This window comes from Sabethes cyaneus, chromosome 3 (genome assembly GCF_943734655.1).
Source record: "Sabethes cyaneus chromosome 3, idSabCyanKW18_F2, whole genome shotgun sequence".
NCBI lineage: Eukaryota > Metazoa > Arthropoda > Insecta > Diptera > Culicidae > Sabethes > Sabethes cyaneus.
In genome coordinates, this window is record NC_071355.1 from 200,204,541 (window position 1) to 200,217,302 (window position 12,762).

General features: G+C 39.4%; 1 protein-coding gene across 1 annotated transcript; it reads left to right on the forward strand.

Annotated features, from left to right (window-relative positions):
- Positions 1-1,838: 1,838 nt before the first annotated feature.
- LOC128743570 (uncharacterized) lies at positions 1,839-10,710 on the forward strand. Its single transcript, XM_053840171.1, has 4 exons — positions 1,839-2,001; positions 9,947-10,249; positions 10,310-10,420; positions 10,544-10,710. Exons 1-4 carry the CDS (start codon positions 1,927-1,929, stop codon positions 10,583-10,585), a joined length of 531 nt encoding a protein of 176 aa, XP_053696146.1. The 5' UTR covers positions 1,839-1,926; the 3' UTR covers positions 10,586-10,710.
- Positions 10,711-12,762: the final 2,052 nt, after the last annotated feature.

Consider the following 12,762-nt stretch of genomic DNA (forward strand, 5'->3'; position numbering starts at 1 on the left):
TACGCCGCCGTACAAAGCTGACAATGTACAAGATCTGACCGATCCTCTACGGACTTGAGACTGTAACTTTGCATACGGAAGACGTACGTGCACTTGCCGTATGTGAACGAAGGGTGTTGCTGACTATTTGTGGCGGAGTACAAACAGTTAGCGGAGAGTGGCGTAGACGTGTGAACCACAGGCTGCAGGAACTACTTATAGAGATTCCCATCGTACACCTGGCGAAAGTTGGGAAACTACGATGGGCCGGCCATGCCGCAAGGACGCCGGACGACTGTGCAGTGAAATCAGTTCTCGTCAAGAACCCCAACCGCACCAGGATAGAGAGCAACGAATTGGCGACGAGTAGCCCAGGAACGATTACAATGGAGAGGAATTCTTGATACAACCAGAGTCACTCCGGCTCTATACTGCTAGAAGTAAGTAAGTAAGTACGTGTAATGTATTGATGACACACAATTTGACTCAATAATTATGTGCCAACATGTTCAATTAATCTCACTTGAAGTGTGAAGTGCTTCACTTACTTAACTTACTTAATTGGCCTAATGTCTTACGACAAGGCCTGCGCAGTATAATTTCTCCATCTGTTTCGGTCCATGGCAACTGGTCTCCAGTTCCGCGGGCACCCAGTGCTCGCCATATCTCACTCCACCTTGTCTTGCCACTTCACTCGCTGTGCCCCTCTTCGTCTTGTTCTTACCGGATTCGATGCGAAAACCATTTTTGCAGGATAGCTGGCCGGCGGATAGTGCTTCAACTGTTGATAATATTTTGCTTCAAAAGTTACCTAAAATAAAGCAAATCTCATCAATGCAAAACTAACTGTTTACAAATGATAATTATGTCTCTATCGAAATGATGCCCTTGGAATATTTTATCACCGATCCTTAACAACCGCTCAGAGAAAATGACTCTGAAACACCTGAAGCGCAACTGTTCACAACCAGTTAACGTCGCTAAATCCGCCTGGAAAACCGTTCACGAACAATCGAACGGCGACGCTATTCGTTCGAGTCGAGAATTGAAAAAACCATTCACGTTCAAGCGTGAGTAAGCAGCATCGCGCTCGTCTTCGTGCAATTGGTAGGTTTGTTTATGATCGTTGTGTTGACTTATCATTATTTCCCCTCTCAGGCCGGTACTATCCTACCGGCGTCAGTCTCGCTGCTGGCGACACACAATTACCTATTATCCGCTAAAAGTCACTCGATCGTGAGTTGCTACGAAAAATCACCTGGATTGTTGTCGGCAGTCACTAATGATCTGTGGTGTATCGACGATCACGGACGCTTCGCCTTAACCAGCGCTGCGACGCTCATCCACCAAGTGGAAAGGGAAAAAGGAGCCCCATCCCCAAATATTATCTCTCGAACAATCCTCGCGTGTTCAAAAATACCGGCAGAAGTTCGAACTTCCTATTGATCCCACTATAGGTATTGGTAATTATGTATGATCGAAGGGGAAATCTAAACCGGACGGTTGAGATTAAACTATGAGAGCAAAAAAAAACCTACAATATGATATGAATAGACCCATCGCGAATCACCGTCGTTATGTTTTTTTTTTCAATTTAGGGGTAACCTGAATGTGCGGAAAAATTACCGGCCACTATCGTGAGAATCGCATTGCGATGGTGGTGGGAGAACTGCGTTCGTGTTCGGCGTCGAAACTGATATCATCACACCCCTCACTATCATCATATCATCACGACCGTTCGCGTTCTGTTCTGGCCGTTCCGGCTTGAGCACGGCTAGACACAGCACAGGTGTGTACCTGTTGAAGTTCAAGTTCATCGCGATGGATTTTAGTTTTCCGGAAGCTGTCAAGCGGACTGGATCGAATTTCGCTAGCTGTGCGCCTGAAGTTTTAGTTTAGTTTAGTTCTTAACTGCTCAAAAAAGATTTCAAATAGTCTGTAGTCAGAATGTTCGGAAAAAATTCTTTGCTGTTGGGAAAAGTTTTCCTGCTGGTGACTGTGATTGGAGTTGTTATTGCATGCGTAAGTACCGAACAATTCGGGGATGCCCGGGTGAAGGCTTGTCAGTTTATATTCACTTTCACTGGAACGACGGGTAGAACACGTGAAGAACGTTACGATCGGTCAGCGTGAGCTTGCAGTTTTTCGCAAAATCATTCCAAATATTCCAATCGATCGAGTTTGAATCGCTTGAGCCGATTGTTTGTGATATGTTTTAGCAGTGTGTACAAGTATGCTATATTCGTGAAATCTAATGATAGTAAACCGACAGCAGATTTTTTACCATAAAATGTCAGAATGACCATTAACACGACCAACGTTTTTAACTCTAGATTAGAAGATTTTACGCTCACGTTCAACAGTGGTTTGTTTACATATATCATTTCGTTTGAAGAAGAAGACAAAAGAAACACGGTTCGCTAACTAAAAGATACATATTTGCAAATTTATCTGTAATCTAAGCAAATTGGTGGCAATTTTGTCGTGATTGTGCGACTAAGATATTTTATTTTTCCTGATGATTTGATACATGAAACAAGATGTTTCGCATGGTGTTAATCAAGATTGGGAGTCCCCAGTGGATAAAAAAATAGTACTGAAAATAGTTATTTTCAGCGAAAATGGACACGATTCATTGTAGGCTAGATAGGTAGCTGATATAGTGTTCTGCACAAACATTTTAGCTGGACGAACCGATAGTCAAACACTTGCTGCACGGTTTCTGTTAATCATTGCATACATTTGTCATTGTGTTAATATTAAGTTTTTTTGGGCAATGAGCTTGTAGGCTATACTTTTGATGCTCCTTGAATGTTCTGATCAGTTAGGATACGGTTTACTGTGCAATTCAGAGCTGTTTACCATCAATGAGAAGCATTTGGATTTTTCTACCACTTTTGAATATGACGAAGAGAATCCGCTGCTCACTCGGAGTAACCATTTGATATTTTCAGCTGTGGTTCAAACTACTTTCAATTTTTTCGTTGAAATTCGATAGCTCGTGTAGACACTCTAGAAGACATGAATTTTTATATCCAAGCGCGCACGTTAATGCAGATGACCGTACGAGCGCGCGCACTTCAACGACACATCACACTTAATAGCATCAAAGGCGGCGTCTTCAAAAGGGTTCATGCTCATGCTCATGCTCATGCTCAAAGACGGCGTCTTCAAAAAGCTGCCCGTCGGTTAGAGCATCGATTGATTATACCCGCTCACTTCACTCCTTACTCATAGTAACATGAAGTTTCATTTCTCCATTTCCAAATATTGCATGCTTTATTGAGAAAAACCAACGATTTTTTAACATAAAAAAAATCGAGACAAAAAAGTAAGATGCAAAGCCATGGGTATAAACGTCCTGTTGAGAACTTAACCCTTCTTCATTGACAGACTTCGCAGCCGGTTATTAGAGTACAGAACAATTGCGAGGCTAGTGCAACGATCCGACTGACTCTATATAGTAGCACCTCTCAGCCGAGATTCGAACATACGACGACTGGCTTGTTAGGCCAGCATCGTACCCCGAAGCTAACTGGGCGGGCATAAAAAGTCCCAGCTTTGAAACAATTTCAATTGTTTATAAAAATGCACTATTTAACTATTGAAAAAAATAAATTCACTAGTATTTTTAATCCTATACACCACTATACCTACATGCTTAAATTAGCTGCTTTTCTTCGCTTTTTGCTTTTCTTGTACAATTGTGAGTAACAGCAAGTGAACAAAATGACAATTGAAATCTGAAATTAAAGAAAAGAAAAAGCTTTTCGATTAAATCCCATTATTTAATATTTATCTGCAACAGATACGTAGTTCGCCTACGACGTGCAGGCTTCATCAGCGTCTTATTTACGCTTTGAAATAATATACGTATCTACCGCGAATAAATATTGAATAGTGGAATTTAGTTGGTAAAAGTTTTTTCTTTTCTTTAATTCCAAATTTCGTATTCCATTAAGAGGCTTCAAAAACTTCAGACCATTGACATGTTTCTCACTTTTCTTGAATTTCAATGCAAATTTAAAAATTGCAAACTGTCATTCCATACACACACATTCATACATCCATACATCCATAAAGACATACATACATATATACATACATACATACATACATACATACATACATACATACATACATACATATATACATACATACATACATACATACATACATACATACATACATACATATATACATATATACATACATACATACATACATACATACAGCAACTCAGAGGCCTCAAGACAATTAAAAGTCGTTAAATTTTCAATCATAGCGGAGAATTATCTTTGTTTATAATGGGACTTTCCTGTTGGTGCGCGTCAAGAAGCAAATGCATGGGAATTCAAATGTTGTCATATCTAAATAACATTTTTCGCACTGTTGCCGTTGTGACATGCCTAACCATATGATGCAGTTGCGTTCACGGGCAGCCAAACTCAACTGAATATACTAAATGTAAGAATCATGATTCAACTGTATTAATGGATTAATATTTTTCTGATGGCAATGACCGCTACTGACAATCGTCGTTTTTTCTCAACGCACTACCCATGTTAAAACTACCCGTAGTTGTCGTACGTCAGCGCATCGCATGATAATGGAGTCCCATATTTTTCGTATTTTTATACATAACTTTTGAACTAAAAGTCCGATCAGTATGAAATTCAATAGCGACCAATGGGACAGCTAGACCTTTCATTTGACACTAAGAACATTAAAATCGGTCCAGCCATCTCCGAGAAAAGTGAGTGAGATTGAAAGCGTTGCATACACACACACACACACACACACACACACACACACACACACACACACACACACACACACACACACACACACACACACACACACACACACACACACACACACACACACACACACACACACACACACACACACACACACACACACACACACACACACACACACACACACACACACACACACACACACACACACACACACACACACACACACACACACACACACACACACACACACACACACACACACACACACACACACACACACACACACACACACACACACACACACACACACACACACACACACACACACACACACACACACACACACACACACACACACACACACACACACACACACACACACACACACACACACACACACACACACACACACACACACACACACACACACACACACACACACACACACACACACACACACACACACACACACACACACACACACACACACACACACACACACACACACACACACACACACACACACACACACACACACACACACACACACACACACACACACACACACACACACACACACACACACACACACACACACACACACACACACACACACACACACACACACACACAGAAAACGCTCAGTTTTCGAAACTGAGTCGAACGGTATATGACATTCGGCCCGCAGGACCTTCTTTCCATTTCCAGTTTTCCAAGTGATTTCTATACCCTTATAGGGTAAAGAACCGGTTTGAGGCAGTCTAAGCGGGTCACTGATTGTTTTACCTTATTACAAGCGATGGGTTGACTAAGTGGGGGATATCAACATACCAATCTTCTTGCTATCTTTAGCTCTTCTAGCTGTTATCATTGGAAGACACTATTGTTGTGCTAAACTTTTGATTTTCCGCTTTAAAAGTTGGAGCGGTGGAACTAATTTTAATCAGACCGAACATATTTTCACTCTCAAGGTGCTTTTTTAAGCAATCCTGAAATCTGATTTTTTTTACGTCCCTGTAAAAAATCCCTCGAACTATTCTCCCTATTCAGTAAGTTCGCATTCCTATCCGCGACCTACTAATCGGCATCTGATGCGTAATCGGCATAGCGTATCGGCACAGATGCGTGAAATGCCATCTGTCTAAATTGTTTATCGGGGCATACACTCCGCACCGTTCGGCAAACGGTATTCGTCGTCTCTTTTATTCTCTAGTGTTCTTATGGGAAACTGCGAGTTTGACGTCTCACTCGCTGTTCATAAGGATGGTAGGAGAACAAAATAGGTAAACATAGCAGTACGCACGGTCCGACTCAGAACAGTGTTGTCAAAGCAAATAACATTGAAACACATCGTTGCTTCATTAAATCACTGAGAAAATCTTCGAAAATTATTGAAAAAGCTGTCTTTTCTGTTGTTTTTAATAAAGAAAAATTAATTATGAACATACATTTCTCTTGAAAGTATTGAACCACGTTTTCACCATTGGAGGTTTCAGTTAATTTCAAACCTATAATTCTTATTTCCAGAACCGAAACAGTGTCTTGGCAACACGATAGTTTATCAGTTGTGCTGCAGCTGCTGCTACTGGTGAACAGGTTCCGTCAATTTAGAATTTGTTTTCAGTTTTGTTATAAAATAATAAAACTTTCGGCTAGTGACAAAGCCTTAGATAATAGAAAAAAAGAGAGTGAATAATATGGTATGTGACAACTGGGTGCTTGACTTTTAGAGTGGTTGTAAAGCAGTGCTGTGATGGATTCGTTAGTAGCGAGGTGGCGATTGCCTTCAGCAGCTGAAAAATGTACGTTTTTGGACAACAATTTTTAATTCATCATATTTCTTGTCGGAAACCCAGTAAATTGTGTTTGTGTGAATCAAATGTATGGTTAAAAGATTTGTGAAGATGATCCTATCAAAAGATTTTGAAAATATGAATAAAAAAGTGCATTTTTGGCTCATTTATTTTCAACTGATTAAAATAGGTGACACTGCTGAACTCGTTCCTTACCCTACTATATATTTATATAGTAGAAAGGCAAAAAAACAAAAACGAAAGAAAATTTTTTTGGCCGATTTTCGGAAATTCCGCTGTTTGAATTTCCATTTCTATTTCATGCTAGAAGCGTTTTTCAGGCTGTAGAGCCCACAGACAATAGATTTTATAAAAAAAATTCAACTCATGTCCTACAAATTATTTTTTTGCCCCCCGATTTTTGAAGCTAATTTCCAAGGGGGGGGGGGGGGGTGACAAAAACTTTTAAAATGATTTACAATGGCCTGTTTTTACAATTATCTGTTTTTGGGTAGCTGGTGTATTTGATCTATTTTCAAAGAGTAAAATAAGGCGCTTAAGGGGAAACCAAAAGCGCCTCGGAAATGGCTACCATTTGATGCATGTATTGTTCTGCGTCTTAAAAATACATCTGTATTGGCAGAGCACGCTTTTGCTTCCAATGCTGTTATAATTTCCTAAAAATTGTCATTCCATTTATCGATTCGCTATATATCAACAATAGAACTGCTAGTTGAAAATGAATTTACCTGATTATAACGATCAAAAAATAATAACGTGTTCAAAAAATCGATCAATGTGTAATCTGGAATCAGTCAACAAATACTTAGTTACGCTCATATTCCGTTACACTAGCGATTGCCGAAAAAATAGCAACACGGTATCAAAGTTTCTCCACATCAATGAACTTTTACAGAGCTTTCAACTTTCGCCACATCAATAAACTTAGAGTGAAGTAAACAAACGAAAAGCTGATTAACTCCTCTAAGGTCTACATCATTTTTAGCACCGCAAAATTCACTAAAATGGCCATAACTTTTTTATTTTTCAATATTTTTCACCAAATTTGGGAATTTGGGCCATATGGCCTCTGAGAGACATGAGATGATCACCAATTGCTATTTTGTCAAGTGCTGATGTTTTTTGATATGCGACACGACATACTTTACTGATGCTGAAACGTCCCTTTATGGGAACCGGTTCCGGGTTTACAGTGTCCCCCCGGATCCGGATGGCGCGCACCATGGCTCCTAACTGCGGCAAAGTAACTGATATGTCCACAGTCGATAATATGTTTACAAAAATCAACAGATTTCAAACAAATTTTAGATATTTGGCAACTTTATCTAAAAAAGCCATATCTCGGTCCCCCAAGAAACTCCGGAATAACTCCGGGACCATATGACATATGGCCATTCATTTTTTTTTTGTATGGGCTTATCACTTTGACCACAACATTATTGATCTATTGTAATGTTGCCCGGGTGTATGCTGTATTCTGCACTGCATTTCTGTACTTTATCGTTATTGAGTAAACGATAAGCTTATATTTTTTTTTATGCGTGCTTATGTGTTGAGGGTTTTACCTATGCTTCGATGCATGTCCTACTATACCAAACCTGTTTCGCCTCGTTATAGTTAGCACTGGTGAGTCCTCCTGAGGTTCAAAACCATTACCTCATTAGGTCCTCATACCAGTATACTAACCATAAGAAGCGTCTTCGGGATAATGTACAACTCAGCATGAAGGAAGGGTGATGAGGGGCCAGAGAATAAACCCATGCTAAAGTCATTTTGACATCGAATGGCCTGATTCTACTAAGATTCGAACCCACGACCATTCGCTTGTCAAAGCAGACTCGGTAACCTTGCGGCTACAGAGCCCCCCTTTTTTCGGCAAAATTCCCAAATTTGGTGAAAAAATAATGAAAGATAAAAAAGTTACGGCCATTTTAGTGAATTTTGCTGTGCTAAAAATGATGTAGACCTTAGAGGGGTTAGGAATAAAAAACTAGCCTTCAATGTAAGCGGATTTAATTTACGAACATTAATGTTGTTCCTGTGCATTACTCAACTGGTGCTCCGAATTTTGAATGAATCGGAATGCCTTGGCAAAGAAAACAACCCATGTTTCGGGATATGTATTCGTAATCGGTAGTTTGCTGCGGATCAGCTGTGTTTACGTTTACAAGCTCCGCCATTTGACATGTATTACCAATACTAATGCAACATTCAAATAAACGTTTAAGTTTTTAACGAACACATGAGATGTACAGTACAGTGTTTGACGCACTAAACAAAAACGTTAGATACTTTCTGTTTCCTCTTAAGCTAAGCTTGACCTGTTACCGCTTGGCTTGTGGTCAATGCCATAAGATCATCCCAGAGGGTCCGAAGTTACATTTAACCTTTATTGACAATGCTGTTTCCAAAGTCCCAGTCTATATATATAAATATGAATTTCTGTCTGTCTGTATGTGTCCTATAGACTCGGAAACTTAGCCAGCTCCCCCGCAGAAATCATCTCTCTCTAGGTTTATTTGTTTTCCTAGGTCTACTGACCTATATTACTTTCATACAGTTGGGTCCGAACGAGCGACAGCGATTAAGGAAAGAATCACACCCGCGAAATGGTATTTTCCACGTTATGGTCAACCAAGAATTGGCTTTCCGCGAAATGTTATACAATCACGACGAATATTTTAATGCTATCAGCTTTTTTTATCTGGCGTAGCAATGGGAGAAGTTGTTTTCTACTTTACTGTGAGATAAAATTGAAACTTTGTCTATCAAATTTTCATTTCATAGTTAGGCCATTGCAAATCATTTTCAAAGTTTTTTAACATTTTATCGTCGTTGCAGTCAATTAGCTTCGAGCTACGATGTTGGTCTAACAAGTATCCGGTATCCGGTATAATGTCCGGCTTTGAAGTCTGTCGATAAAGAAGGTTGGTTAAAGAGGTTGATAACCCAAGGCTCTGCAGTAAATGTTGCTCAGTGGGCCTGAATGACTAAATTCTTTTTATATATGCATATTATTTTGACAGACAAGACGTGTGTTTCGGATCAGCTTTAACAAACATCAGTATTAAAGTGTATGAGTGGACATCATATTGATTGATATTTAACAGCACTTTTGCTACTTGGGGCTCATATTGCATACAAGCGTACTTGCAGAAATGATGACAATTCATTGAACGAGATTGCCAGACTAAACTGCCAAAAAGACTGACTCTCTTCATCTTTCTAACTTCCATTTCCACCTGAAACACATACCTTTAGCCTAACCATTGAACCCACAGGCACAGGATGATATGTGTAATTTCAAGAATCCACCTCAAACTCAGTGCCTTTGAAAAAAGATAATTAATGAACCACTTGTATGCGCGGTTTTTCCCTACCCACTTCCAGAATGGCGGTTACAAGGTCAAGGTGCGAAAGATTCAGAACTGTGCCGGCTCGGATGCGGTCATCACGGCCAACGAAAACTACACGGTGGTGCTGACGAAGAACTGCGACATCAAGTCCCGCGGGTGCGTGCAGTTCAAATCGTTCAAGACGGCCGTCGCGAAGTACAAGGTCCGCAAGGATGGTATGTTGATGCTGCAGGGTAGTTTGGACCTGTGCGACCAGCTAGCGATCGGCAACCAGGACGCCACGATCGGTCCGATGCTACGGACGTTCAATCTGCCGGAGAAGTGTCCGGTCGAGGGGGTAGGAAAAAATTATCATTCTATCTTATGGATCTAGGTTATATTTAATTCACTTTTGCAGGGAACTCTGTGCACCGATCCGTCACAGACGATCAATATTGCGCCGTTTGCACAGTTCCTCGCACTGGCACAGGGAACGATTGACGTTGAAACCGAGATTCAACACGACACGGTAGGTTGGGTTTATAATTTTATTCTGGAGTTTTCTTTTCTAGGAAATATTCTATCGATACTTATACGAACGGCAAATTGCATATTAATTCTATTCTATCGTATTTGTCTCTTTACACAACAGGGCAGAAGTTGCTTCCGAGTCAGGTTCGAAGTCACAAAGTGATCGTCGTGCAGGTTACGTCTGATGGAATCAATTAAAATAATAGCTATGTGTACCTAATAAACTGTGGCTGGCGGGTGTTAAAAAGAATATGAATTGTTACCTCATACAATACACGATATGTCTGAAACGGCTCGGTTGTACTCGTAGTTCGTAGTCTGGAAAGAAAATCCCCTTCTCCGTTTGCTAATCCCTGCCAACATGACGATCCAGTTTGTTGATTCTTTGAATCTATACTTACCAATTGCGGTTGAGTTTGATAATCAGAAACAGTGGAAAATATTTCCGCGTTAGTGTCTAGTCAGAAACTGACAGGTAGAAGTAAATTGATTGGATAATTGCTGCTGAAAAGTGTCAAATGGATCACTTAATAACTGATTTTGCATTCAATCAGCATATATGAAACTAGAACTGAAGATAGTGCCGCTAAAATTCTAATTATCACTTTGGATGTCGCATTATTTATTTATTTATTTGTGTATTTATTTATACATTCATTAAATGGTTTATCATGAAAGTTGTTTTAGAAATTCAAAATGAAATTGTACGTACGTTATACCATTATATCGAGTGACGTTGTATCGGGGGTACGTTATATCGAAGTTCCCCTGTATTCTGTGTTTTTGAACAGACTTTGCAGTCAGCTGTTACAGTACAGGACAACTGCGTAGCTAGTGCTACGATCCTATTGACTCTTACAGCCTTTCCCAGCCGAAATTCGACATGCAACAACGCTGGTCTAGCACCAGCGTTGGCCAGTAAATATGCAAATGTTTGCAAGCAAATGTGACCAGCAAATTGTAATTAAAACTGAACTTAAAATCGGTATTAAAATTATACTTTAAAGTCAAAAGTCAAAAACACTGAAATCGAAATTATAGTTGACGGATAAACGTAAAAATTCAAGATTCAGAAGCAAACAGTCAAAAGTCAAAAATCAAAAGAAAAAGTCAAAAACCAAAATATAAAGTTTTAATTGAAATGTTAAGCGCATGATTTAGACTTTCAAAAGATAAAATTCAGAATGTAAAATATATATAAAAAACGAACGTCAAAAACCAGAAGCCAACATTAAAAGCCACAGGACGAAAATTAAACAATATTCGACAAAAATCAAAAGTTTTTGACTTTAAAACTCAGAAAAAGCTGAGTGAAAAGCTAAAAGTCAAAAATAAATGTTAAAACTCAGAAGTTAAAATTATAAAGAAAACGTACGTCAAAAACAAAAAATCAAAGCACAAATGTCACAAAATTAAAAGGAATGAAAACAAAAGTCAATGAGTCAGAAGTCTACAACCAAGTGAAATAGTCTAGTACAAAAAACAATGCTAACTAGCTCAATTCTGTTACTTTCATTCGAAAAGCTGAGAAAATTTCGAATTGCTCTCCTACTTCATCAAATTTATAGTAACTTTTTAGAAGTAAAAACCTTTGAAATAGGTGTTTCTTAAGGCATTTTTAACGAGTTTCTCCTAAAATGAGTTGATAATACTGATTGCTTTTTTTTACCAATTTAAAGCTTTAGTACCGTTCTACAATTCGTTCTTTGACGTGAAACACCTATCTCGTTTAGTTTCGTTGCAGTTTAATTTCAAACCTATAATTCTGGGTGATAGAATTAGTATTTAAAAACTGCACGAACACATACATCATGCATAGCATACTAGATCACCGCGTGCGAGGGACACAGTTAGACGCATATGGAAAACAATAATAAAACTGATTTCTCCGTTTTCTATGGGACGTTTCTAAAACGCAGAATTAAAATATATTCTTCGGAAGGACTCGTGGACATTTAATTTGGTTATGACTTCCATAATGGTGTAGCAACGGCAACCCAGCAAGAGTATGATTGTAGATTTTCTGATTGTCGGCTACCTAATGCAAGAAAGTAAACACAAATCCAAAAGTGTTCGTTTTGTTACACATTTTAATTCAAGGACGTCTACGAAAACGTTCCGTCCATTCCGAGAAGGAACGTTGTTTTCAACGAGGCTTCGAGGGACGCATCATCAGCAAGTGGCGTCAGCGATTGACCATGAAATTTAGCGGCTCAAGACAATCACAAGGCAAATTGCGGCATAGCCCCATGTCATCCTGGAGATGTGGGCTGAGCCAGGTAAAAATGCATACTTTCCACACTACAGGTTCAAGAACTGTTGCGAAAAAACCTAAGCGGC